The sequence below is a fragment of the Solanum verrucosum genome, unplaced genomic scaffold, assembly GCF_900185275.1.
Source record: "Solanum verrucosum unplaced genomic scaffold, falcon-dt-bn FXZP01000261.1, whole genome shotgun sequence".
NCBI lineage: Eukaryota > Viridiplantae > Streptophyta > Magnoliopsida > Solanales > Solanaceae > Solanum > Solanum verrucosum.
The window spans coordinates 15204758-15230835 of record NW_026019969.1 but is presented as its reverse complement, the minus strand read 5'-3'; the positions used below and the strand labels follow the sequence as shown (position 1 = coordinate 15230835).

At 34.4% G+C, this 26078-nt stretch overlaps 3 protein-coding genes across 4 annotated transcripts; 2 read left to right on the top strand and 1 right to left on the bottom strand.

The window, feature by feature from the left end:
* Window positions 1-869: 869 nt before the first annotated feature.
* Window positions 870-7363, bottom strand: LOC125816083 (protein XAP5 CIRCADIAN TIMEKEEPER). The gene is made up of 12 exons (XM_049495676.1): window positions 6986-7363; window positions 6100-6165; window positions 5938-6002; window positions 5716-5828; window positions 4732-4810; window positions 4530-4606; window positions 4340-4401; window positions 4132-4263; window positions 3988-4041; window positions 2267-2332; window positions 1404-1478; window positions 870-1121 (listed from the first exon to the last, which is right to left on the bottom strand). Exons 1-12 carry the CDS (start codon window positions 7154-7156, stop codon window positions 1071-1073), a joined length of 1011 nt encoding a protein of 336 aa, XP_049351633.1. The 5' UTR covers window positions 7157-7363; the 3' UTR covers window positions 870-1070.
* A 1150-nt stretch (window positions 7364-8513) lies between these two features.
* On the top strand, window positions 8514-12248 carry LOC125816089 (transcription factor bHLH121). Of its 2 annotated transcripts, none has more exons than XM_049495683.1 (5): window positions 8514-8842; window positions 10028-10152; window positions 10844-10971; window positions 11067-11537; window positions 11951-12248. In XM_049495683.1, the coding sequence occupies exons 1-5, from the start codon at window positions 8718-8720 to the stop codon at window positions 12101-12103; spliced, it is 1002 nt and encodes a 333-aa protein (XP_049351640.1). In that variant the 5' UTR covers window positions 8514-8717; the 3' UTR covers window positions 12104-12248. The 2 variants fall into 2 exon arrangements, with proteins under 2 accessions (XP_049351640.1, XP_049351639.1); XM_049495682.1 differs by having other exon boundaries at window positions 8522-8842; window positions 10025-10152.
* Window positions 12249-14408: 2160 nt separating this feature from the next.
* Window positions 14409-20858, top strand: LOC125816596 (triosephosphate isomerase, chloroplastic-like). The gene is made up of 9 exons (XM_049496209.1): window positions 14409-14824; window positions 16405-16431; window positions 16559-16628; window positions 17176-17299; window positions 18394-18478; window positions 18624-18756; window positions 19108-19281; window positions 19702-19784; window positions 20582-20858. The coding sequence occupies exons 1-9, from the start codon at window positions 14597-14599 to the stop codon at window positions 20636-20638; spliced, it is 981 nt and encodes a 326-aa protein (XP_049352166.1). The 5' UTR covers window positions 14409-14596; the 3' UTR covers window positions 20639-20858.
* The last annotated feature ends 5220 nt before the right edge of the window (window positions 20859-26078 follow it).

Here is a 26078-nt window from a genome sequence, read left to right as displayed (position 1 = left end):
TCATTTCGATTAAAAATAAATGAGTTTTTAGGCACAAAGTTCATTAATAATTTAATTAAAAGTTTATCTGTTAATACTATTTTTTTTGTTAAGAGTAATTTTTAAAAGGAAAAAAATATGTATCTTTCAATTTTGAATAATATACTTATTTGAACAATTTAAAAAGTGCTTTTAAAAATTGGATTAGAGGAAGTAATAATTGATTACGAAAATCTATATCTCACAAATTTTAGTATTAATTAGTACTTTAAAAAATGGTTAATGATTTTTCATAATTTTTTATGTGCAGTATAAATAATTTTGCAGCATTAATATAAGTTAACTTGTTATAGTTGATAATTGATTTATTTTTGAAGTTACCATATCAGATTTGCTATGAAGAGTCACTTGTAAGTCAACTTAATAGGTAATAATTGATCTATTTTTCAATTTACCATATTAAAAGTTAATATCTTCGGAAATCTAAACTTGCTTTCCGAAATTGAGTGGCATACAACACACTAGTGGAATTAGTAAAATGAGATGCTAAAACTTGTGAATAAGTTTTAAGTCTAGGATTAAAATCACATTTAAGTAGTATTAAATTAGATCATTAGCCATACAAGCTTAAAGGTAAGATCTTATTAGTGACACATCTTTTGTTAAATTATTTTGCTTAAAAAATTCATACTAACATGTAACAATTAGCATGTTCATCATGCTGAGATCGTGATCTACTATGCCTAACAAGTGGTGTCAACAAACATAAAATGTAGTGAATATACAACTGAAAGTGAACTTGTAGTGCTCACGTTGCCAACCTGCTAATAATTAAATAAAAAGTTCAACAGGGATATTCTATGGGAACTGGAAAACAAAGTAGAATAAGAAATACAAATTTCAATACATTAATAATCTAGAATAGGAGTTCTTAATCCAAAAAGTATAATATATTGGGAGTAGAAGAAATACATCAGCACCTCCTTTGATCTTACACAAGCATCATACAAGTAAAAACTATAGTTTAAGCCCTTTCTGTCTTTAACATTTCAAATGATGGTGAAAAATGGCAATCTCATTCGCGATGACACTTAATCCCCGTGAATTGTATATCGCTCCCACTTCTTTGTTGGGTCATATATCTGTGAAACAGAAAGACAACCAAAGGCTTATTACGCAGAAGAAAATAGCTATACAACATTACGGATTTGAATGGTAGGGATGGAAGGGTTGTTCAGAGAGCAACTACAGTATTTTGTTTGGTTAGTTGGGAGTATGGTCAATAGCATAATTAATATACTCAAGAAATTGGTGTCAACTGAGCACTTAGAAGACATGACTTGATAATTGTCAATCAAGTCCATTGCCAGACAGTGAAGAAAAAAAAACACAAGGGCAAAGGAAAATAGAAATAGAAATGTTACCTCCCATCGTGAAGCTGGAAAGATATGCTTGTTCTTTTCATACCAATGCCTCTCTACAACTTTTCCAGCATGTGACTGTAAATCAGTTGTAACATAATTAAATTAAGAAAAATCAATGCTCAGTTGGAATGGACAAGTGACTTGACCGAATATGTAAAGTATCAACTAATTTATAGTCGTCTTCTTTACATAAGGAGAGAAAAGATGGATTTGAAAGATCATCAGCAACCACAAGCAGAAACTTACATTTATGGGATGCCTCCCCCCCTTCCTCTCTCTCTCACACACACACTCAGGGCTTTTATGTTATCTGTGATTAACATTGGTTCCAGGACATCATACTAGATATTTGCTATTGAGGTTAATTTCAGAGGAACAGATAGAAAGAGGAAGCAAAAACTAAAAAGATAACCTTCTATTTCTGATGACAAGGGAAACCCACAGCCGCTACCCTTTGGGTGCGCACAGGATAAAACCCCCGCTCCTATGCAATAGCTCGCAAACCACACAAGAGAAGTAACCCGCACTAGCCAGGCCCGGTGCGACGAGCTAGACCCAGAAGGCAAACCCCTTGCTTTCACTGGCAAGGGGTTTCAAACTTGAGACCTCCAACATGAAAGTCACAAGCCCAAACCACTGGGTCACCCCGAAGGAGGATAACCTTCTATTTCTATTAGTTAAAGAAGCATATGTCATGCTACACCAGCATCTAAAGTTCTTTTAATCAATCAATGGCATCCCAAAATTAAAACACGTATCATACTAGGCACTCAATATGATATATCATGGTGAAAAGTTTTTGAAACCAGCACAATTAAAAATCACTTAACATGGAGAAAATGGATCTGCATAGGAAATCATACCTCATCTTTCTCGATAGTAGCATCAGCAATGGTCCGCACATCTTCATGGACATCAAAGTGAAAAAGCTGTCCAGAGAAGTAAAGATATTTCTGAGTAACTGCCACATGATCTAATAAACGTGGAAACAAAACTAGAAATCAGGTACTTGACATCACACAAAGACGTAACTTGTAAGGCATTATACAAAGACCAAGATGCAGACTTACAGATACATAGTTATACAACTTTTTGTAATTACTATTGTTGGACATTCTTTAGTAATTACATGCATGAAAGGACGTGCGTGTGCTCCTTTACATATAAAATAAGCTTTAACTGAAGACAGTCACGTACAATAGATGTTAAAATGGAAACTATAGGTATCCTTCAAATTTCAATTATTGTGTTAATCAAAGCGCAGTTGTCGGGGATTGGGAAGTGAATGATCTGGTAGACCTTTTTGCTAGACTACAACATTGTCACATTAAACTCCAGGCAGCTGATAAGCTCAAATGGGGACACCAGAAAGGAGTTTATACAGTCAAGGAAGGGTATCAACAGTTGTGCTCTAGAAACCCCGTGATAGCTAACTGGCCCTGGAAACTCATTTGGAGGACCAAGCTACCACCTAAGGTAGTTTTTTTTACTTGGATAGCTCTATATGAGGCATGTCTCACCCAAGACAACATAAAGAAAAGAAAAATCCAATTCCCAAACAGATGCTATATGTGCAAAAAAGAGGCTGAAACCCCAGACACCTTCTTCTTCATTGTGAGGTGGCCTCAGAATTATGGAGCATGTTTTTTTGTCTCTCTGGCATCAATTGGACCACACCCCTCACTGTTAAGGATGCATATGAGAGTTGGAGTCTATGGAAAGTTGACAAAGCCATCAAGAAGATCTGGATAATGATACCTGCTTGTATTTTTTGGTGTATTTGGTTAGAGAGGAACAAGAGATGTTTTGATGGAGAGTCAACTGCTTTAGGCATTTTGAAGGCTAGGTACACTGAAAATTTGTTTAGTTGGACCAACTTGTATCCTGCTGTTAATGCAGAACAACTTCAGGATTTTACTAACTCATTAGCTCTGGCTTAGATAGTTTGTATAGTTAGCCAGAGATTTTTTTGTAAGCTCAAATGCCATATCCTGTAAATTTTGCATCTTCCTAATGCTGTTATTAATACCACTTATCTTATCAAAAAAAAAAAAAAAGCGCAGTTGTCGGGGATAAAAGATAACCAAAAAGCAAAGATCATTTCATGAGACTCTATTACACAGCCACCTCTAACACCCCTAATACTTCATCATTTTCTTTCAAATGCTATTTATTTATTTTTTATGACAAGGGAAACCCGCAGCCGCTACCCTTTAGGTGCACACAGGGTAAAACCCCCGCTCCTATGCAATAGCTTGCAAACCACATAGGAGAGGTAACCCGCACTAGGCAAGCCTGGCACGACGAGCTCGACCCAGAAGGCAAACCCCTTGCTTTCGCTGGCAAGGGGTTTCAAACTTGAGACCTCCAACATGGAAGTCCCAAGCCCAAACCACTTTTTGATAACAATAAAGTTCTATTTTTTTTAAAATGCACTCAGTACAGCAGAGAGATTCTACTTCTTTGACTAATTAATGTGAAAAAATTGGAAACGGTATCTTGGTATTCTTCTTTTCTTAGACATAAGCCACAAGCTACGTGATGCATCAACTTCACCAGAATATAGGTAGGGGTTGAACATTACCGGTCCACTCTTTCCTCTGGCTTTGTTTATAATCAGCTCATAGAAACTGTGTTGCTGAACATTCAATAAAATTAGTTGTAAGTTAGCCAATATTCAGCAAATTAGAAGGTAAGACATGAATCACACAGGTAAGAAGAATCTTACATGAGGAATGATTAGATCTTCCTTCACATAAAGAAGATTCTCCACTGAAGTAGTTCGAACCTCCCGAAACTCAGGTGCAAGTTGCTGCTGAACTGCCCGAAGAAACTCTCCTATGCTATCACCCTTCCGCACCTGGAAATGTTAGAAGTACAAGTGAATCCAAAAGTTTGGAAAACCTTTGGGATCTTCATGCCTAGTAGTTACTGACCTGGATCACCCGTCTATGGCCTGTTCCATCCCAATAGCTGTAAGTTATCTGTAGAGGCTCATCTAGAAATATTGCAAGAGAAACAATCAGAACCTAAGCTTCTTCAAACGCTTCAGATTTCTAGGAAGCTGTTTCAAAAGACGGGGTAAGGGAATACTGGAAAATGTTTAAACAAGAATAATATACTTACTTTTGATTAGCTCCTGCTCGCGCAACCACTGTTTCCGGAGCCTTTCACGTTCGGCTTGTTCCTCAGCCTCCCTCTCACTGAAAAAGTGCACTTTGAATTCCAAATTACATTAATGAGTAAAAAGGCCAGAAGAGAACACGATAAGTAAAACAGAAGTAGAAAGGATTTATTTTGGGGGAGGCAGATTATACGAATGCCCAACCTGTCCGGCAAGAAGCTTGTCTCTACTGTAGGATCTTTCCCAAACTTTCTCCACATGCGCTTGTCAGATTCTTCATTCTCTATATAATAGATGAAAGTGAATGGAACTATAAGTACCATGCCATCACAATCTGAACCCAATTTATATCTTCAACTATGTCAGAAATAATAGCTAAAATAATTGTTTAGACATGATCATGTTGTGGATGGCCCTGCACGTACATATGCATATCTGGTGACACTTGATACTTGATAGTGTCATAGTTGCCCGCAACATAGCAAACATACTTAAGAGACTAAATCTTGATGAGGAAGAACAGAAAAATTAGAGTGAGGAAGAGATGAGATGAAACAGGATTTTCATTAAAGAAGTCATGAACTGTAGGATATCTACTTTCAGAAACTCCTGAATCCCAAGTGCATTTACCTCCAAAGCTGAAATCATGTCAAACTGCAGATTTATGTGATCGAACAGACCAAGCAGAAAGTTCTCTCACGGTTAATACTGAGATAATTGTGCCATGTGCATGTCAGAGTTCCAAAAAAGAGATGTCACAAGCCGTGTACCATCTATGATCTACCTACTAGCAATATCCCCAAAATCCTTATCCCGACGAAACTAAAAGATTGAAAGCATACAACAGCCATCCCCTCCCCTTCTAGCCTAATAGTAAAGGAGGGAAAGAAACATCTCACTCTAAGGTAGATACCCAAGTGACGCTGAATAATGTGTTCTGAAACATGGCAAAAACAAACTAATATAAAGAACTGAGAAGACTGCTAATTATTCAGCTTGTTTGGGAACCAGACTGAATGCAACCTCAAGAAAGTTACCCAGTCTCAGAAAGAAGATTACATTCTTAAATTAAATATCTTAATCACGGTTTCCATAAATTCACTTCAAAAAGAAGCATGTAAATGAAATAGTCCCGATTGCTCTGGAATACTTCAAATTTCAAGACTAGATAAGAAAATTATTTCTTACTATTTTCCTCGTCTTCATCTTCATTGCCATTATCCAAATCATCACAAAAGGAGAGTCGAGGGTCAGCCTTAATCTTCCTCTTTTTAAGCTTTTGTAACTGTAGCTCTTCTTCCCTATAATAGAAGAATCAGTCGACAAATTTAACATACATCACAACAAAATTCATACATATTACAATATTTCAGCTTTGCAAAAATGCCACAGTAAGTAGGAAATACTCACTCTTGTTGCAATTTCTGAAGTTTCTCCTTTTCTTCCTCTTCAAACTTGGTTTTGATAGTGACCCTCTACCACACGTGAACCGAAATACAAGGAGCAGTCAATTTAAACCAAAGATGAAATTGAAAAATAAAGCAATGCTTAAAAGCAAATGAATTGGCTCACCTTCTCAACATATTGCTCCCTTGTAACAAGACCCACAGTTTCCTTTTTAAAGGCAGTCTCAAGAATCTGAAACAACATATTTCGACAATAAGAACTAACCTAAGCAACAATATCTAAAAAATACATCAACTTGTCTATTCAGTGAGTCAACAAGTTAAGAAAAAAACATAATTACCACTCTTCCTTGCAACAAGAGATTAGAGAAGGAGCATGTCTAATTCTCTATGAGCAAAAGGTTGAATAAGCCCAGGAGTTATAAAAGTCAAATCTTGTGAGTTACATTTCAATAGATAACAATTTCTCAACTAGGCCTTAATCCACAAGCTAGTTGAGGTCAGACTATATGAACATTTATATCTATTCTGCTCTATTGGCTCAATTTCATACCAAATTAGTAACTCTCCACTCTATTTGGACGCATTATATGCAAAACTAGATACTTTTGCCTATCAGTTAAAAATAAAATAGAATGATCTTTGGATGCAAATGTAATCGAAACTTCGGATGCGCAAAGGCTGAAATAAGTTAAGGTGTGACAAAGTCCCAGAAATCTGGTAAGTTATTTATTTATGTTTTGATAACCATGGGTCCGGACCAGTTTTTGCGCACCTTAACTAATAACTCGGGATACCTACCACCTCCCATGGGTACCAAAGGACTACGTCCAGCAAGGCTATGAAGAAATCACCTAGTGTTTTTGTCTCGGCTGGGATTTGAACTTGAGACCTCATGGTTTTCATTCCACTTCATTAGCCACTAGGCAAGTTAATTTCAATACATAACAATTGATCAACTACACCTTTATCCCAAACTAGTTACGCCAGCATATCAGTTAAAAGGAAAATTAAATAAAAGAACGAGCTTTGTATGCAAATGTAATGCAAACCTCAGATGTACTAGACCCAAATTGAAGAAGCCCAGGTTGACCTTTAGATGAAGCAGTCTTGTTCTTGAGCTCCTGAATTTTTCGCCTCTCTGCTTCTCGCTGCTTTTCAAGCCGTCGGATTCTGACGGCGTCCTGGGCCGTGCCCACATAACCATCTCCCATGCCCGACATTATTCCTTGAATTTCTTATTCTAGGGCACAAAGATTTGAATTTGAACAATGGATTGTTCTACAGGAAGATGATTAAGGTTTATTGGTGAGCGAGGGAAATTGGGGGCGTAAGTCGGTTCACAATCTTAAACCCACTGAAACAAAACCAAGTACAGAAAAACTTAAGTATATTGGTTAATTAGAAACCTACCTGGAGATTTCTCTTAATAGGGCGTTATCTTCCCTATAGTTTTATATATGTTACGCAAATCCCTCTTGTTCTATGTTAACTTTTATTTGTCTCAATTTAACTTATTACATTCATTAAAAAAAATAGTTTTTTTTTATTAATATAAGTTTTTACCAAAATATTTGCTATTAAATAATTTGAAAAATATGTATTTAATGTTAAGGCCTAAGGTAACACATAGAAAGAATTATTGTCTTTTCATATGTCAAAAATAACAAGTAAAAATAAAAATTTATTTTATAAATAAGTGACAAGTAAAAATAAACAAATTGGTTGATTTTATTATTTATTTATATTCCCCATAACTCAGTTTTTTTATATGTCAAAAGTGACAAGTAAAAATGAAAATCTATTTTAAGAATAAGTGACAAATAAAAATAAACAAATTGATTAATTTACATCATTTATACTCGTTTGTTTTCCATTTAACCACAAAATATTTGTTCTTTAGAATGTATGTAGATCTTATCTTACCTCAAATATGTAAAAAGGTTGTTATTGAAAGACTCTCGATTCAAATATAACAAATCAAAAATAAAATTAAAATAATATATACATACATATATATATATTTGGAAAAAGGAATATGACAATGAAAAAAAACATGTCTATTAATAAAGAACGCAGACTACAATTCACAGGGAAAAATGTAGCAATTGAAACACAATAGACAACATATGATAATAAATATCAAAAGTAAAAAACTACATGTGTAAACCTAATATTACGACAAAGATGATGCTCTCAGGTTCACACCGAGTTTAATCCTATCGAAAATAAGACAAAGTTTAATTACCTACTAATTTTATACCCTAATTCGTGATCCCTATACCTTTCTAATAGTTGTGTCCTAAGTAAACTGAATATAAATATTTAGAGAATAGTAGTTTTATTTTTATTAAATTTATATTTTTAATTAAAATATATTTTAATACATTTATAAATAAATAATATATATTGAGATGTCCATTCAGATTATATGTTGTATTTCATAATGAGATGTAAATCCAATTTGGACATTACATTCAAATTGACGAAAGGTTCAACTTTCAAGAAGGTTAAAAAACAAAGAAAATGCAAATATACTCCACAGGTTATACGTGCAACTATCCTATTGAAAGAAAGTTGAGTGTTATATTTTCAAGAAAGAAGATGATAACGAAAGGGAAAATAAAAATTTACTAAAAAAAAGATAATGGATAACGTGAAGGTGGAATCTCGCATCGGAAAGCACTGCGCAAAAAGAGAAAAACAAAACAGTGCATAAATTGTTGTTCTTCGACTTCAAAACCCTAGTTTCCCGATTCAATTCGCGGCCATATACTGCAGAAAATGGATCAATTAAACCACGGCGGCCTCTATCAACCGAATCATCTTCCAAATCATTGTTTAACAGAGTTAAATCAGCTTCCTTCTGATGTTTCCATGCCTCCCAATGGCTTGCATTCTGAATCAAGGTAAAATTTTATGTATTTCTAGCTTAGGCTCTGATTTCTGAATCTAGCATGTTTAATTGATGTATCTGAGTTTGTGCACATATTTTATGCTATTGGGTTTTAGTTATGCTACTTCAATTAGTATTTTTTAGAAGTTCCATTTTTCAAAGTAATAGTGAAATCCAAGAGATAAAAACACTAGGTGATTTTCCCATTTGTCACAGCTTTAATGGACAGAGTTAGCTAGTACCTGTTGATAGTAGGAGGTGGTAGGTATCCCGTAAAATTTGTGAAGGGGTGAGAAAGCTGGCTCAAACACCACAGTCATAAAAGAAAAAGTAATAGTAAAATCAATGGAGGAAGTTGAATACAGAACCAAGTTTAATTAATCGAAATTCTAATTGATTGCAAAGATCTGTATCTCATTTAAAGTGTTTTTTCCACATTTGCTGGTAGAGAAAGCTGCAGCAATTGGTATGTCGCTAAAATGGTGAACTCTATATGGTTGTGTGGTATTATAAGGGTGTTCTTGTCTTTGGTCAGTGTGTAGTGGGATTCTCCATTTCAAGATATGGTGGGAATTTGAGTTAAGAAGATACTTGCTCTGGAGTTCCTTTTGGGGTGATCTGAGAACATAGAAAAAGCAAGAAGACTTGTAAACAGAGTTGTGACTCATTCACTTCAGTCCTCCACATTTACTGTTTACTTTTGTGAATTTTTTGTCTATTATCATTCTGAGATGCAATGTGAAAGTGGGCAGCTCAGAATCTGATTCTCTTCCAACTATGTGGGGCAATTCTCAGGCACAGCAAGTGCTGCTACATTGTGTCATTGCCAAACTTAACTGTTTTACAAGCATGACAGAATAAATATCCACAAAATGATGCTGCAATCCAGAGGCAGAACTAGGATTTTAAGTTTATGGGGTTCTGGATTCTAGAAGAAACAGTTTACTGCATGCTGAATAAATTATTTATACATGTTAAGTAGATTCTGTTGCAATCAGGCAAACATCCAGCTAGCTACATGTAAGGAAAAATACTAACCGAATTCTGACAAGTATCTAGGTTAGCTGCACGTGCAATGGAGTTTTTTTTTTTAACATGTCCTTTTCCTTGGCACTATTACAAAGAAATATAAATGTTGTTTCAATATGAGTTCATTGAAACTCTCCTGAACTAATTGAACTAATTTCATGTACAGCAGCAAACAAAAACCTGAAGCAGAACTCAAAGACTCTATTGCTGCAAGAAAAGTGCAGAAGGCAGATCGAGAAAAATTAAGGAGGGACCGCTTGAACGAGCAATTTTTGGAATTAGGAAAGACCCTTGGTAAATTAGCACATCTTTGTTTGATATACTTCTCTTGATACGTTTTGTTTTCTCTGACCCCGTTGGCACATTTGACTGCTGCATGCTGTTTTACTTCATTGAGACATGTTACTTTCAATTTGAAGCTGCACATTGACCTTTAGTGTTCTTGTTTTTGTATTGCACTATTTTGTTATATTTAAGTTTTAAATCAACTCACTATAACACTCATCTTTTTGAGTAGGGATCATATTTGATTTTGTAGGTCCACGGTGTTTGATTCTGCAAATGTTTTCATTAGTTGTATTGTAGGGTTCATTTTGTACACTGATAACAAAATATGGTTAGTTTGGTTTGCAATTTGAATACCTTTTTCTTGTTTCAAATTTAGCTAAATTTCTATCTTTCACATTGTAAGGGGTTTAAAGTCATTTGAAGGCCTCACATGGCATATTGACAACACCATCTGTTCATTGGTATGATGTTTGTTAATTCGCCAATTGTTAATACAGAGTACCAAAGGGCATACCAAACACCCAACTATCTTATACAGTGTCCAAACATAAATTTGGAATGGAGTTCCAAATGATCTCATATAGTTAGTTTTTGTGCACACTCTATGTATACATTCTTTTAGAATAAAACAAACAGGCTTGTAGGAAAAAATAGGTTCAGGAATGAATTCTTATGCAGTCAGAAATTTAATATGCAGATCCTGATAGGCCTAAAAATGATAAAGCATCCATCCTAAGTGATACTGTTCAAATGCTGAAGGATTTGACTGCTCAGGTCAGCAGATTAAAATCTGAGTATGCTGCACTTACTGATGAAAGCCGTGAGGTCATCTCTTAATACATTCTGAAAGTAATGTTCTACTTTCTCATTTCATAGCCATAGAAGTTCTTATTGTTTTGTTTTGTTTTGTTCTCAAGCAGTTGACCCAGGAGAAAAATGATCTCAGAGAAGAGAAGGTGTCTCTTAAATCTGATATTGAGAGCCTTAATGGCCAATATCAACAAAGAATGAGGACTATGTATCCATGGGCTGGGATGGATCATTCTATGGTCATGCATCCGCCTTCATATCCGTATCCAATGCCCGTTCCGGTTCCAACTGGACCAGTTCCAATGCATCCATCTCTGCAGCCCTATCCTTTCTTCGGCAATCATAATCCTGCAGTTGTTCCAAACCCTTCATCTTTTGTTCAATACATGACTCCCAATACATTGATTGAACAGCAACCGACTCAGTATATGTCTCCAATTATACAACCAGGTAGTATGACCAGACAAGAATCCAGGAACAAGTCATCAGATCTAGGAGAGAGCAGAATTGAGAAAAGTGAAGATTCCAATGAAGTGGCAACAGATTTAGAGCTTAAGACACCTGGATCTACATCTGAGCAGGTTAGTTAGTACTGCTGATTTACTTGGCCTACTTTCCCTTCTAAAATATCCCAACTTATTTGACCTATTTCTTAAATGGCCAAATATCTCCAATCATTTAAATTAATATTGATTCCACCTTTTTTTTAACCTTTTTGAATAAGGAAATCTATCAAGCTATTCAACTACTCTTATTTTACTCTAGCATTGCCTCATTTTCACTTCTACAAAGCTACTTCACTTTTTTATATTTCAACTAGCATATATTTAGTTATTCTGTAATAACGATTCTCATGACCCTTCAAGCTTTCTTTTCTTAATGTATTGTCGGTGAAAGAGCGTTAAATAAAATTGGAGAACAGAGTATCTTCTATGGCCTAAAGGAACTTTGGCAAATTAAATATACCATCATGACATGCTTGCAAATTCTGCAGGACCTTTCATCTGGACAAAAGAAATCCAGAAAGTTGCCAAGGAAGGATAACAGCCTCACCAATGGAAGTTCCTCAAGTAAATGTTCATCATCCCATAGTGTACATGCTGTTTCTTCAAATAGTGTAGTTAGGGGAACAAAGACGGGTGATTGATGTTTGAAACCGAATAGGAACCAGGTTATTACCATTTTAATTACTTTTCCTTTCTAGCTTCTTCTGCTCCATCTGTTGTATAAAAAGGTTTACAGATAGAGAGTCAGGGAGCTGTTGCTAATGCAATGGGTTTCGAATTTGGATATTTCTCATGTATCCCTAACAGTTCTAAGGGGCCGTCACATGGGAGACCAGAACGTTGTTCATATAAGAGAAATAGTGAATAAAAGGGAAAGCTAGCTTCCCTCCATGAACTAATGGTGATACTTAGTGCCATAACATCCATCGCCTCACATACCTAATCCTTAAACATATCTACAAAATTGTATCCCTTTGGGGTGTGAATGTTTTGATGAATTAAGAAGGGTTAGTTTTGTTGTTAATACTATTTGAATCTTGGACTCTCACAAAGACCCGCCTAGTTGTACTGGAACTTTCAGTGAACCTCACACTTGAAGGCCCCAATGCATGATACAAGTATAAAATAGGTTTTCCATTTTGATCTACAGGGAAGATCCATAGTTGCCTGTAAATGTGAAGGATTCATCATTGGAGTTTATGTTTACTATTTCAGGCAGCTCTTTGTTGACATGGGAAAAGCTAACTTCTTTTATGCAAGTTTTCAAGTCTAATTTCACGTCCAAACAGAGGAATGTGATTTGGTGTAATATGCTAATTTGACCAATATTAGTAGATAAAACGAATTCCCCCCCATCTAAATCCCGAACAATTTAGTTAGAAGAATTTCAACTTTCAAATACTCTATTAGTTTAACTTACCTTTATCTTAGATCTCAATTTAATCATGCCAAACAACTTAAGTTTGGCAAAAGTTTATTTTTAAAAATAATTCTAGTTACTCCTCCTACTAGTTAATTTGCTACTATGGGCTGCTAAACGAACCACAGAGGGGATAGATAAGAGGTCTTTTCGATGGTAGCAAACGTGTGATTATCAGGACCTTGGAAAAAATATCCTTGAGAAATAAATAATAAATTAATTTTTATTTTTTTTGAAAAAAAAAGAAGTTAATGACTTGTCACAGAGAATCCGGTCTTTCAGTTGGTGGATGGACATAGAGAAAATGACGTCTTTCCTTCTCGACTTCGCCTGCTTATTCCGCAAGACAATTAAATTAAAACTAAGAGATTATTTCATATAACTTTTGTGATGATTTTAGAAGTTAAATTGAATTGCATTATTATAAATTATTTATTACAAATATGTTGTGAGAGTAAAGTTAATGTTTTTTAAGATAAGAATGTACGATAGTTTTCTTGAAATAGATAGAACTATAGGATAAAATGTACATCTAAGTAAATATTTCATCCTATTTCTATTTATGCGAACAAGAAATCAGGTAATAAAGATAACTTTTTTGGTACAAATTATACTTTGAATTTGAAACAAGCATGAAGAGATTAATAATAATAAAAAATTAATTATTTTTTGAGTTGTTCAACATTGTGTTGCTACATGAATCAATCTTTAGTGTTACTCCTTAGATATTGAAAGTCCAGAAACGTAAAACATCACTAATTTGTATTTGAACTTGTTTAATATGGGGTTTGTGAAATTTAGTGTGAGTAAACAAAAATCATCTTACTAGATTAAATATTTTTAGTGATCGATAATAAAATAAATATCATAAACTTTTTTAAAAATATAATGTAAATTGGGTACGAAAAAGAGATCACCGTGTAAATTAGGCACCAAAAAGAGATATTTTTTAATCTCGATATTGTGAAAGGAGAAACACGAGCTCGTTGTTGTTTGATTCCTTCCAAATTCCAACTAACATATTCGTTTTTATAATTCACCAACTCCATTTAAATCATTAAGTGTCGATTAACCAATAATAAATGAAATACAAGAGAATGTTTGATTCTAGTAAAAAAAAATGCAGCTAATACGTGAACATTAGGATAATTGACATGTGATTATTTATCATTTGGTAAAACACTTCTATCACCAAAATAGGCAGAAAGTGAAAGGTTTGAGCACATGATTAGCAATTGTAATTACTAGTCATTTTTTTTTAGGATGGGTAAAGAAAAAAATTATTTAAAGATATATTTGTAAATGAGTTTTTCAAAATAATATGAGTAAGATCATATGTTTTTATTGTTATACTAATGTAATTTAACTCATTTATAATTAATTAAATATTGTTATAATTAGGACCTATTACCTAACTAATGCGTTCGATTTGTAATTAGATGATAGCAAAGAAACCAGCCGTTGGATCCTCTATTCCCCTCCCCTCACCAACCTTAAATTTAAAAATAATATTACAAAAAACTCACCAACCCTTAATTAGGTTTAACCAGTTCGTGTGTTCGACGCTCCGAAACACGGGTGTGAATAGACTAAACATAAATAGATATTGGTAACACCGGCACTTTATTCAGGCGCACAATAGAAGCACTAGCAGAAGAAGCAGGTGCCGAAACAGGGGATATCATCATTCATCAGTTGCTGTTGAATTCCAAAAATGGCGGTAGCATCAACATCTCTAGCTTCTCAAATGTCTGGCCCTAAATCCGCCACTTCCATTTCATGCCCGCAATTCTCTGGCCTCCGGAAATCTTTCTCCAAGCTTGATAACTCTGTTTCCTTCTCCACTTCTCAAGCTTTCTTCCAAACCGTCGATTCTCACCTCCGACTTTCTGCTGACCGGAAAGGTTGTAGGGCCGTTGTTGCCATGGCCGGCTCCGGCAAGGTGACCTTTTTTACCCTTCTTTTTGCATACCTACTACTTCATCTTCCTCCGTAGAGTAAAATGGTCATCTTTTATCTAATCTTACATGTTGTAGTAAGTCATCATCTGTTAATTAGAATTTACTCGAGAAATAGTAATCTAATAGAAAAATTGTTTGCTATTTCTCGTTGTAGTATTGTGCTTTTTAGGATCGAGGATGTACACTTTTAGATCTGTTGTTGGTTTGTTAACTTTTTTGTATTTTACTCTCTCTTCTCTCTCAAGTTGGAGGAAGGAAAAAAATGGCCTTCTGGTTTTTATTCTTTACTTCTAATGCTAGTTGAAGAGTTTGAACGGTTTAGAGTATTGTTTTTTATACTCTTATGTAATTATGTTAACTTCTACGAGTATTATAGTATGCCTTGTGAATGAGTCAACTGACAGTCTATGTGAACTATTTGGATACTTGGAGCAAGAATTAATCAGCTGAACTTAGTTGGAACTAGCACTGTTTACCTGTTTAAGCATAACACCTTTTAACAAAAAAGAAATCTTTGTACTTATCAAAAGCAGAAAACACCCCGTTGTTTTCCCATGGCCCCATCTTTTTTCCTGAATGTAAGCTGCAGAACTGAAAATATAGCTTTAGTACCCTGGGATGGATCACCAGCATGACATTGGCCTGCACTCCTTAGACTGATTGGATTGAGGCTAGTATCATCTTCAGTAATTGATGAGCATCCGATACAATGTCTGCACTAAGTTTGCCATCAGACACTAGAATTTTCCCACAATATGCATGATCATATGCTTTCACCTTCTTTCTCAATGAGAATTCTGAAATAGTCGCTTAAGCTGATTCATCCTTTTCCGTGACTGGAAAGTCCTTTTTTGGGTCACGAGACACATGAAACTTTGATATTACATCCTCTAACCGATAATAACGGAGTATTATAAATGTTAATGATTATTAGAGATATTGCTACTATAGCGTTCTTAAATCATTGACAAATGGATTATTTATGAGATTTAGAGTTTTAGTGTGAAAAAGTTAACTGCTTGGCCTTATTCATATTTCCGTCGATAGCATTTATAATAAATTTGTGATTTCAGTCTTGACCATTCATTTTAACCGTTGGTCCCAAAAAGGCTAGCCTTTACATTTTCTTCAAGTTGGTGATAATTGCTCAGTTGCTAAACCCAATGAAGATTGAATCCTACAAGACTAATAAACACATCTAAGTATGGAATAACAAAGATAACTTGTTACTTGTTGATCTGAAATGCTTAAAGTATTATTGCATAAAAGGAAATCCATCTCATTAACCAGGCAGAAAAAAATGTTGATAAACAACAAGAATTTGAAGACAATCGCTGATTTCTTGTGGCCTAATTTGATTTCGAGAATTGGCATCTTAAAAGCGGAAGTATTGAAACTGCTAAATTAGAAGAAGGGAGAGATGAAATTAGGTGAAATTAGGTGCAATGGATCAGTCTAATGGTCTGTTCTTTTCAAGGCTTCTATTAGTCCTTTTTTACATGTTTAAATTATTCTCCTTTTCCAATTGGGTATCTGATCTTGTCTTCCTACTTGCTTGCAGTTCTTTGTTGGCGGAAATTGGAAATGTGTAAGTATCACTTCTTTGTTTCCCTGTAAATTTATTTAGGTGATATATTGTGATATTTATCTATGTCTGGTCGGATTTACTTTAATATATCGTCCATGTTCTCTACTTTCATCAACGTTTCTACCAGAACGGAACAAAGGACTCTATAAGCAAGCTTGTCTCTGATTTAAACAATGCTCAGCTCGAGTCTGATGTTGGTGAGTTCTTCTACATTGCTATCATATCACCTATAAAATGTATCTATATACAACAACATTTCTAGGAAGGTTGGCAACTGGCTCTGTGGCCAATCTAGAATTTAATTAGTGAATGGCTTAAATGATCTTTGTGATCATATAATAGTTTCCAGGGCATTTGACCTTGGTTACTCATGAATACTTCTCAATCTTCATTCGGCAATAGTTGCCATGTTCTTTTTGGAACAGCTCAAATGATCTCCGTGATCATACAATTGTTGCCAACACTTGACCTTGGTCTTCTCAGTCTTAGATTCTTAGTTCGACAATAGTTTTTGCCATTCTCATTCTGTTATCCTTTACAAGATGATATTTGTTTTGTTCTCCAGACTACTCAGATGGCATTGCTCTTTTATATGTTTGCATTTATATATATGTGTGTGCGCGTGCGCATGTTGCAATTTTTATGGCAACATTTCCTTTTTAGTTCATTTAAATAAGAATAAGAACATCTTATATCTCTTACCTCAGATGTTAATGCAAGAATCTGCTTTTGGAAAATTTCCAGATGTGGTTGTAGCACCTCCCTTTCTGTACATTGATCAAGTAAAGAATTCACTCACCGACAGGATTGAAGTTTCTGCCCAGAATTGTTGGACTGGAAAAGGTGGAGCTTTCACTGGTGAAATCAGGTACAATTCCATTTCCCCAAGCTTAAGACTAAATTTATTCTCATCTAATGGCTGGATTGATTAACACTCTTGGTATGAGATTTTATAATGATGATTTGAGAAACTTACAATAATGATATTAAATTTAGAAGGCTTGGTTTCAATAGACTCTTAAATCAGTAAAGTTGCAGTCTTCCCAACTTCTGAAAGCTCAGATCAGAAGATCCTGGATAAATAATTTACATTGCACAGTGTCTCTTGTTAAAAGGGCTCATTGCTATGCAATGATAAGGTACGAGCTCAGTACTGCAATGATAAGATACAGGCAGTTGGTTAAGTGATTCTACCACAGTAACAGAAGTGTGTCCACGATCTTACTTGCTTAACCTGACTCCAGGTTAAGTTTTAATTGGTTTGCTTCTTTCCTTGTTGCATCAACCCTCTGTTCTTGTCTATTTATATCTGAGAGTGTTACCGGGACTTTGGTTAACATAGTCACTGCATGGCTGTATTGGTTAATAATATGCACAGAATATTAGGTAGGGGTCTTTATATGTGATTTCTGTCACATACTCGATTGTTATCTTTACGACAGGTTGTGGAATTTTTTACCTGTATAGCATCCTTAGTTGATATAACTTTTTATTTTTTAGATTCCTTGTTGTATATTGTAAAATCGATATATTATGACTTTGTATTTTGCCGCAATAAAATTCTTGTCATTGCTGTAGTGAAGGGTAACTGATGGCATCCAAGGGTGTGACCTAGTTGTCAATGAAGTGGGAAGAGAACCGTGAGGTGTCATGTTCAAATTCCGACAGAGGCAAAAAACACTAGACAATTTCTTTTCATCTGCCTAAGATTTGATGTGTGAGTCACACCCGGTATGTGTGTTGGTGAGATGAAGCAGGTACCTGGTGAAATAGTTGAGGTGTGCAAGTTGGCCTAGACACCACCTTCATTAAGAAACAATGAAGGGTTATAAAAACCATTATTTCTTTGTTGTTTACTGTGTTTGCCTGCAAAACTATTGTAATGGATCTACTTTGAGTTCGCAACTGTTATCCTTGTTGTGTTGTTCTCCACTCCATGATGTTTGTTCCTTCCATATGCAGTGTAGAACAAGTGAAAGATCTTGGCTGCAAGTGGGTAATTCTTGGTCATTCAGAGAGGAGACATGTAATTGGAGAAAATGATGAAGTAAGAGTTATCTGGAATTTTTGATTTGTTAATATATATAACACTAAGAATTTTGATCACAAGTCAAGAAAGAAAAATATGCAACATCTGCTGATTGTGAGTTAGAGCTGCGTTCTAAGGACTTAACGAAACCATTCTTATGCAGTTTATCGGCAAGAAGGCTGCTTATGCATTGAGCCAAGGCGTTGGCGTTATAGCCTGTATTGGAGAGCTGTTACAAGAAAGAGAAGCAGGAAAAACTTTTGATGTCTGTTTCCAGCAATTGAAGGCTTTTGCAGGCAGGTTTTTCTGATTAATATTGTCTCCTTTCTCTCTGAAACATTTTTCTATAGACAAACAAGATTAAATATGATTGATGCTTAATAAAGACAAAATGTGGAAAATCTTAGTAGCCAGTTGGTTGGTTACTATTTCACCTTGTTGGTAGAGGATTCGATTCCCACTTGTAATCCCCTCCTGTTTCCCCTTCCACTTCCTAGATATAATAAAAAAAAGTACTTGCTGAGGGCAGATATGGGGTATTCGCTTAGGGTAACTTGCTTGAATGAGTTTATCTGATATGATAAACACAATGCACTCAAAAGCTTTATTCCTTCAGATCTTTTTAATTATTGTTTTTTACTGCACAGATGCTATACCAAGTTGGGATAATGTTGTCATTGCGTATGAGCCTGTCTGGGCTATTGGAACCGGTAAAGTTGCCTCGCCTGAGCAGGCTCAGGAGGTACATGTAGCTGTCCGTGATTGGCTTACTAAGAATGTTTCAGCTGAAGTTGCTTCTAAAACACGCATTATATATGGAGGTATTTTAGTTCATATATAGTACTCCTCTTCCATCTTTTATTCACAAGATAGCATGAGTTGTTTGGGTTGAATTGCATTTATATGTCATTTAGACATTGTAAAAGTTCCCTTGTTCGCTTGAGCAACATGGAACCTCTTTGTTAGAAGTTTAAAAGGAAAACCATGCATCTTGGTAAAATCAATGGCAAATGTTATGCTACAGCCAATGGATTTCCCTTGTTCTTTATATTTTAGTTTTTGTCTTTTTGAGTTTTCAGATCAGCATATGCCTTGTTAAATATGAAGAACCTGTCGTTTATATTGGAAGTGCTTTGGTTGTACTTGTTACTCTTTTCGTTATGTGAATGTGGAAATACCATGTTTCAGTGTCATTGACTGTGATTACTGTGTTGCCTAAAAAGCTGAAATGTTGTTGGCAGGCTCCGTGAATGGAAGCAACTCATCTGACCTTGCAAAGAAAGAAGACATTGACGGTTTTCTAGTTGGAGGTGCTTCCTTAAAGGTAATCTAATTATTGTTAATGTGTCTGTCTTACTAGTCTAAGCTACAGTTCTTCAAATCCTTGGCCTCTACAACATCATCAGTTTTTGTCCACTATGTTGAGGAGTTTTTCTTGGACGAAGACGTTCTGGTAGATCGATGCATTATACCGGTACATGTGTGAATTAGTTATTTTGATCTTAAGGGAGATAGGGGAGAATAAGCAATAGTTAGAAGTTTGATGCTTTTTATGGTCATGGTTAACAAGAGTGACAAGATCTCGAAGCTAGATAGACAGTCTTGTTTATATGGTAATGTTTAGCGCAAAAATAGCTGTATGGAGATGCTGAGCTGGTTCTGAACAGGAGTAGTATATGAGTCATGTTTGAAGATCCTTCCCTTGTAGTTGTGCTTGGTTCCCGATATGGGGAAATAAAAATTTGATAGTTGATGGAACCTGTGAGGTAGCTTAGGAAGGGAGTTCTTAGGTGGAGATAAAGGAAGAGAATGGATAAGTACAGAACATCACTGATTTTGTGAAGTGTTGCTGATCTGATGTCATTTATGACTGATCCTTTTGGAGCAAGAAAGATGGCGTGCAAGGTGTTAGTTGGATAAATGTTCTACAGAAATGACATGGAAAAGACCGGGGTCTTGCTATGCTTGTGTTAATGGCATGAAGTGACAAAAGTAGCCGGCCTAAGTTTGATTGTATCTAAAGATTTCTGAATGGAGATGATCAATATATGTTGTTTTTATTTGTGTGTACAACTTCAGCTGGTTGGTACAGAGAATGATGCTTGATATTCTACACTGCAGGGTCCCGAGTTTGCAACCATTGTTAATTCTGTGACTGCCAAGAAGGTTGCTGCTTGATCATTTGTCATAGGTTTTCATCATGGAGAATAAACAGCATAGAGAAACACTAGACAATAAACTACTGGTTCAGTTTTGTGAATTGGAATTCTGATGAGATTCCAACTCTTCCAGCCTTTGTACCATGTTTTTCCATCCATCTCCCTTCTAATACAAGCAACATAAAGAGGTTTATTATTTTTGGCTGCTTGTATTGCGGGGTTTGTACTGCTTGCTACTACTCCCTCCGTCCCTTTTTAGTTGTCCACTTTAGAAATGACACACAGATTAAGGCAACAATGATTAGCACAGTGAAGTTACAATTTTATTCTTATGACAACTTTTCACTTTAAAATTACAACCACTTATTTGAATTAAAGTGAAATAAATTGGAGGGAAACAACATACACTTATACAATTTTCAAGAAGTGTAAATAAGGGTATAATAGGAAAAAATTTGTTGTCCTTTCTTGATTTGTCAAAATGGACAACTAAATAGGGACAACTAAAAAAGGAAATATGGACAAGTAAATAGGGACGGAGGGAGTATAAATTATATATCCATATAGTTAAGATATGTTCGATTCAAGTTTACAAGGTTTACAGACTTCTTACCCTATCTTGGGATCTCAACTAACTTCTGGAAATAATTAGCACATATACTGTTGTTTTTTAAAAATATCCTTCTCCACTTGAATACCAACTTTTTTTGCAAATCAACTATAGTACAAATTCACTACTGAAAGAGGACCAGGGTGTGGGGGTTGGGGATGTAAAATAAATATTATTGTACCTTCAATTGATAACCAGGGATTGTGCAGGCAAGCAAAGTCAAGGATTTCAGACTGCTATGTAAGATATACTAGTATATGGAGTAATAATAGTCTTCTGCCACACGCTATATAATATTTGTTGATCTACTTCCATTGAAGGAGTCAAAACCAAAAGCAGACTGAAGTGGCTTAAAGTAGCATGGAGTGCAGTACCTGTGCCATAACTTTTGGCCAACTCCCACTACTCCCTGCTTAATATCAGGGGACCACCACCACACTGCAAATAATTACTCCCTCCGTCCCTATTTATTTGTCCATATTTCCTTTTTTAGTTGTCCCTATTTAGTTGTCCATTTTGACAAATCAAGAAAGGACAACAAATTTTTTCCTATTATACCCTTATTTACACTTCTTGAAAATTGTAAAAGTGTATGTTGTTTCCCTCCAATTTATTTCACTTGAATTTAAATAAGTGGTTGTAATTTTGAAGTGAAAATTTGTCATAAGGGTAAAATTGTAACTTCACTGTGCTAATCATTGTTGCCTTAATCTGTGTGTCATTTCTAAAGTAGACAACTAAAAAGGGACGGAGGGAGTACTACTATGTATTACGTAGTAATCGATAATCTGATAAAAATAATAATTAATTTTTTTAAGTGGATTAATATATATTTTTATTCATAGCAGATACAAGAGTTACGTTATCATTTGTCTTTTTGCAACTTTTGGGTAGCATTAATTAAGATTCGTAATTGCGAGTTTCCAGGTTTTATGTCTAATACTCCCATGTCTTTAATTATTTGTTCATTTTTTAATTGACGCACCAAGTAAGAAAAAGCAATTAATGATATAGTGAGTTTATTATTTTACTCCTATTAATTATGAAGTGGATGAAAAATTTTATATTTTTCAAAGTAATTAATCATTTAATTGAGGATATAATAGATAAAAAAATATTGTCCTTTTTTGATTTGTTAAAATGAACAAGTAATTAGGGACAGATGAAGTAAATCTTACTACTACACCAAATAGTCTATGCACTATAATTTGTCTGTTTTTGCCTTTTGATAAACAATGTGGCTGGTGGAACGATACTGATTAATCAAATCGACATTCAATTATAGGATAGATATCAAACCTCAAATGTCATTTTCAGGCCAAATAGGGTCTTTGGCACCAATAATTGCCCTTGGAAATTCATATCCTTCATGATTTCGATCGATAATTCTAAACCCCAATTGGTTAAATAGGAATTTTGGGAAACATGATTAAAGCTTAAAACCTAAGAAATGACAACACTACAAGTGAATCCATTTTCCACTTTAGTTACTTGCTATTTAAGACCTTAAAACATGTTAAATGACCTCCTATTTGTTTAAATAGACCTTTAGGATTTGTCAGAAATTTTTGAAAATATTTTCTCATTCTTTAAAAATGAAAATCAAAATGTCTTCCGTTGTGGCCTATGGGAGTAGGAAAAACAAATTCCACTATTGACAAGTCTCATTAATTGTGTTCTCTCCACCCTTCAACACACCTCATCTTCTCCCCACCCACCGGCCACCATTGCCCCTATCCCACCACCCAGCACCTGCCACGCCTCATCCATCTCCATTCTCTATAGTATTTGTCAGGATTATTTACAAATGCTTTTAAAAGTTCATATTTTTTGTTCACGTACCGAACACAAGAAAATAAGTAAGAAACTTATTTATCTTCAAGAAAACATTTTTCAGGAAAATATTTTTCTTCATACCAAACACACTAACACTATGCATTACCAATGTTTATATCATACTTTTTTTATGGGTGTGACCCTTTTCCATTTTTATTTGAATATGAAATGTTTTGTGCACTAAAGTGTTTTTTCTAGTACCACTTAAGAGTCTCCCTTTCTTATTTCTCACTCTTGTTATGTTAAAACATTAACCAATTTATTTGTCGGTAGAAGAGAATGCGTGACTCAACCACTCATAAAACTTTGCTTAAAATTTGAATTGAGTGAACAATTTACTCTTTTGGGTTAGTAGTTCATCTATCCTCAATGAATGTAAAGCTTAAAAAGACCACACCAAATAAATGAGAGCTAACCACCACAAGTAATTATCTCAAGATTGTGGAGTTTTATATCTACCCTACCATCATGATTAATCATCCATTCTAAACACAACATACCAATCAAGTATATATATAGATATATAGATATAGATAGAGTAATGTAAATGACAAAGTAGGCCAATCAACTTTATCTTTAGTTCTAGTACATTCCACTAAATTAAGTACGCGGTTGCCCGTAAATTTTAAATATTATTATAAAATTAAAATTGCGTTTGATTATTATTATTTTTTTTAATAAAAAAATAAGATTAATCAGAACGATAGACTTGAAAACAAATATGAAGTAGTAAAATAAAGGTAAGAGTTGGAGATAATTATAAAAAAAATCAGTAATTTGAATTCTTAATTAAAATAGTAAAATAAAATGAAGAACTCAAAGTACTGAATTCTTGATCTATATGGAAATCACTTCACTGAAAATCTCGATCTTATCCAAACGAAAATAATAATTCGATAAATTACAAACAATAGTTACATATTTACACACTTAATTAATTCCTCTATAATTATAAAAACCACATATCAAGAAAAGTAGACTGATACTGCAACAATATTAGTAACAACACAATTAAAGCAGCCACCCCCCATGGTGAGCTTCCTTCCGACGGCATTTGATACGTTCTTCGCCGTCGGTCCCACGGTGACCCGCCAAAAAACCAATCTGGCGGATCCACCGTGGATAACCACTTGACGGCGAATAACAAGACAAGTGGCACAATCATAAGTATCCAACCAAAACTTTCTTCAGTAGCTTCCATCACTTCTTCATAGGAAACAAACCATTGAATACCAAGAAATATAAAAATAACAGCTAAAAATAATAAAACTGGATATGGTAAAGGATTTAGTGAAAAAAACTCCAAGATTGAGGAGGCTGTATTTTTTCTATGTGGATACATGAAAAAAAATAATATTAAAAAGGGTATAATATAAAGTTTGTTTTTTCTTCTTGAAAATTAGAATTTGGACAAGTTCAAGTGAGTAGCTGAGACAGAATTGTTAGGCTCAACTAATTTATATAGCAAAGGCTAAAGCTAAAAGCTATGTGTTGTGTGTGACAGTTGTCACTCACTGATTTGAAATTGTATTAAGGATGTTTTATAGCCGTTGGATTAAATTCTCATTTTGGTTTGACTATCGGAGCGCAGCGCCAGAGGCGAATTTAAGATTTAAAATTTATAAATTCTTAATTAAATTTCAAGTTAATATACAATAATAATTGAATACGATTTATACTCCCTTCATCCCATATTAACAAGTAAAAATTATCCCAAAATAATTACAGAACTCAAGATTATAACTGCTCGAGTGATCAAAGGAGCAAAAGAGATGAGAGCCGGGAGGGATAAAAAGAAAAAGACTAAAGTTGATAACTATTTTGAATTATACCATTAATATTAATAAAAATCTAAATATTTAAGAGGAAATAAAACAATCAATCTATTTTTATCAAACAAAAATAACTTAATAAATTGTACTTTATATTTATTATTTTTTAACAGACGTAAAACTGAAAAGAGCTAAAATGATAGATAAATGAGGCTGAGGGAGTATTTAAAGATACCTTATATATTTGAGCAAAAAATATAAGATTTCCGTGAACTCATATTTTGTACTTTAAACTCGCCTCTAAATTCAACTAGTTCAAGTTTGTATAAAAAAATTTCACTTTAGAATACAAAAGTGTTAAACTTTATTTTCAAGATTCGAACTTGTGACTTGTGATAAAAAAAAATGAAAGGATACGTATAACCAGCTTAACCTTTAGCAGTTAAAGACATGACATTATCTTTAGTTACATGTGAAAAGTGAAAACTTTGTTAACTTTACTTCCTGAAATTTCTACTTTAAGAGATGCCAAATGTTTTGCAAAGAACAAATCTTTTTACAGTGGCTTTCTCTTTTAATTTGTCACATACTTTGATATCTACGTATCTCCGATGACCGATCGATCCAATTGCTGAAGTCTGAAGATGAAAACAATTTGTTTTGTTTTCTACATAACAACATTACTAGTCATATTTTGAACCAAAGAGCAAATTATATACTTTCTAGATGGTTCTAATTTCAGTAAGCACAAATTTTAAAGTGATACTAATAAGATATACATAAAGTTAATGAGAATAATATCTTAATCGTCAAAGGAGACAATTATTGTGAACTTTGAGCTACTTTTTCTTCAAAATTAGGTAAAGCAGATTATAACTTGAGAATCAATTTAAGAAATCAGATACATATAATGTGTGTGAGAGTTATGTTGAAATTTACCCAAGTTTATATGCTGACTTTTGAATGTAAAAGCTCCAATACAAAAGAAAATTAGGATACGATGTAAACTAGTGGTCAATGAAATAAATTAAAATTATAAAATTTAATTCGAGTTTTAGCTGAGGCGACAAAATTATTGGATACTTGTGTGGGTGCCGAGCTGGCAATCTATTTTACAAGGTAGATGATTGAGGGCCCAATTAGTTTCCAGAATATGGGCTCAAATGTGAAAGTGACACCAGAACCCAATACTAACACAAAGATTGAGGGCCCAAATTAAGGCACCCAAACATCAAAGTCAG

What these genes read in the sequence shown, in the direction of transcription:
- LOC125816089 (XM_049495682.1), top strand. Translation starts at nt 8,718, where the DNA reads ATGGATCAATTAAACCACGGCGGCCTCTATCAACCGAATCATCTTCCA. An exon ending in GGCTTGCATTCTGAATCAAG is followed by an intron (nt 8,843 to 10,024) that starts GTAAAATTTTAT and finishes TTTCATGTACAG; the next exon opens with CAGCAAACAAAAACCTGAAG. An exon ending in CTGGATCTACATCTGAGCAG is followed by an intron (nt 11,538 to 11,950) that starts GTTAGTTAGTAC and finishes CAAATTCTGCAG; the next exon opens with GACCTTTCATCTGGACAAAA.
- LOC125816596 (XM_049496209.1), top strand. Translation starts at nt 14,597, where the DNA reads ATGGCGGTAGCATCAACATCTCTAGCTTCTCAAATGTCTGGCCCTAAA. An exon ending in TCAGCTCGAGTCTGATGTTG is followed by an intron (nt 16,629 to 17,175) that starts GTGAGTTCTTCT and finishes GAAAATTTCCAG; the next exon opens with ATGTGGTTGTAGCACCTCCC. An exon ending in TAATTGGAGAAAATGATGAA is followed by an intron (nt 18,479 to 18,623) that starts GTAAGAGTTATC and finishes ATTCTTATGCAG; the next exon opens with TTTATCGGCAAGAAGGCTGC.
- LOC125816083 (XM_049495676.1), bottom strand. Translation starts at nt 7,156, where the DNA reads ATGTCGGGCATGGGAGATGGTTATGTGGGCACGGCCCAGGACGCCGTC. An exon ending in ACAAGCTTCTTGCCGGACAG is followed by an intron (nt 4,607 to 4,731) that starts GTTGGGCATTCG and finishes GCACTTTTTCAG; the next exon opens with TGAGAGGGAGGCTGAGGAAC. An exon ending in CCAGAGGAAAGAGTGGACCG is followed by an intron (nt 2,333 to 3,987) that starts GTAATGTTCAAC and finishes TTCTCTGGACAG; the next exon opens with CTTTTTCACTTTGATGTCCA.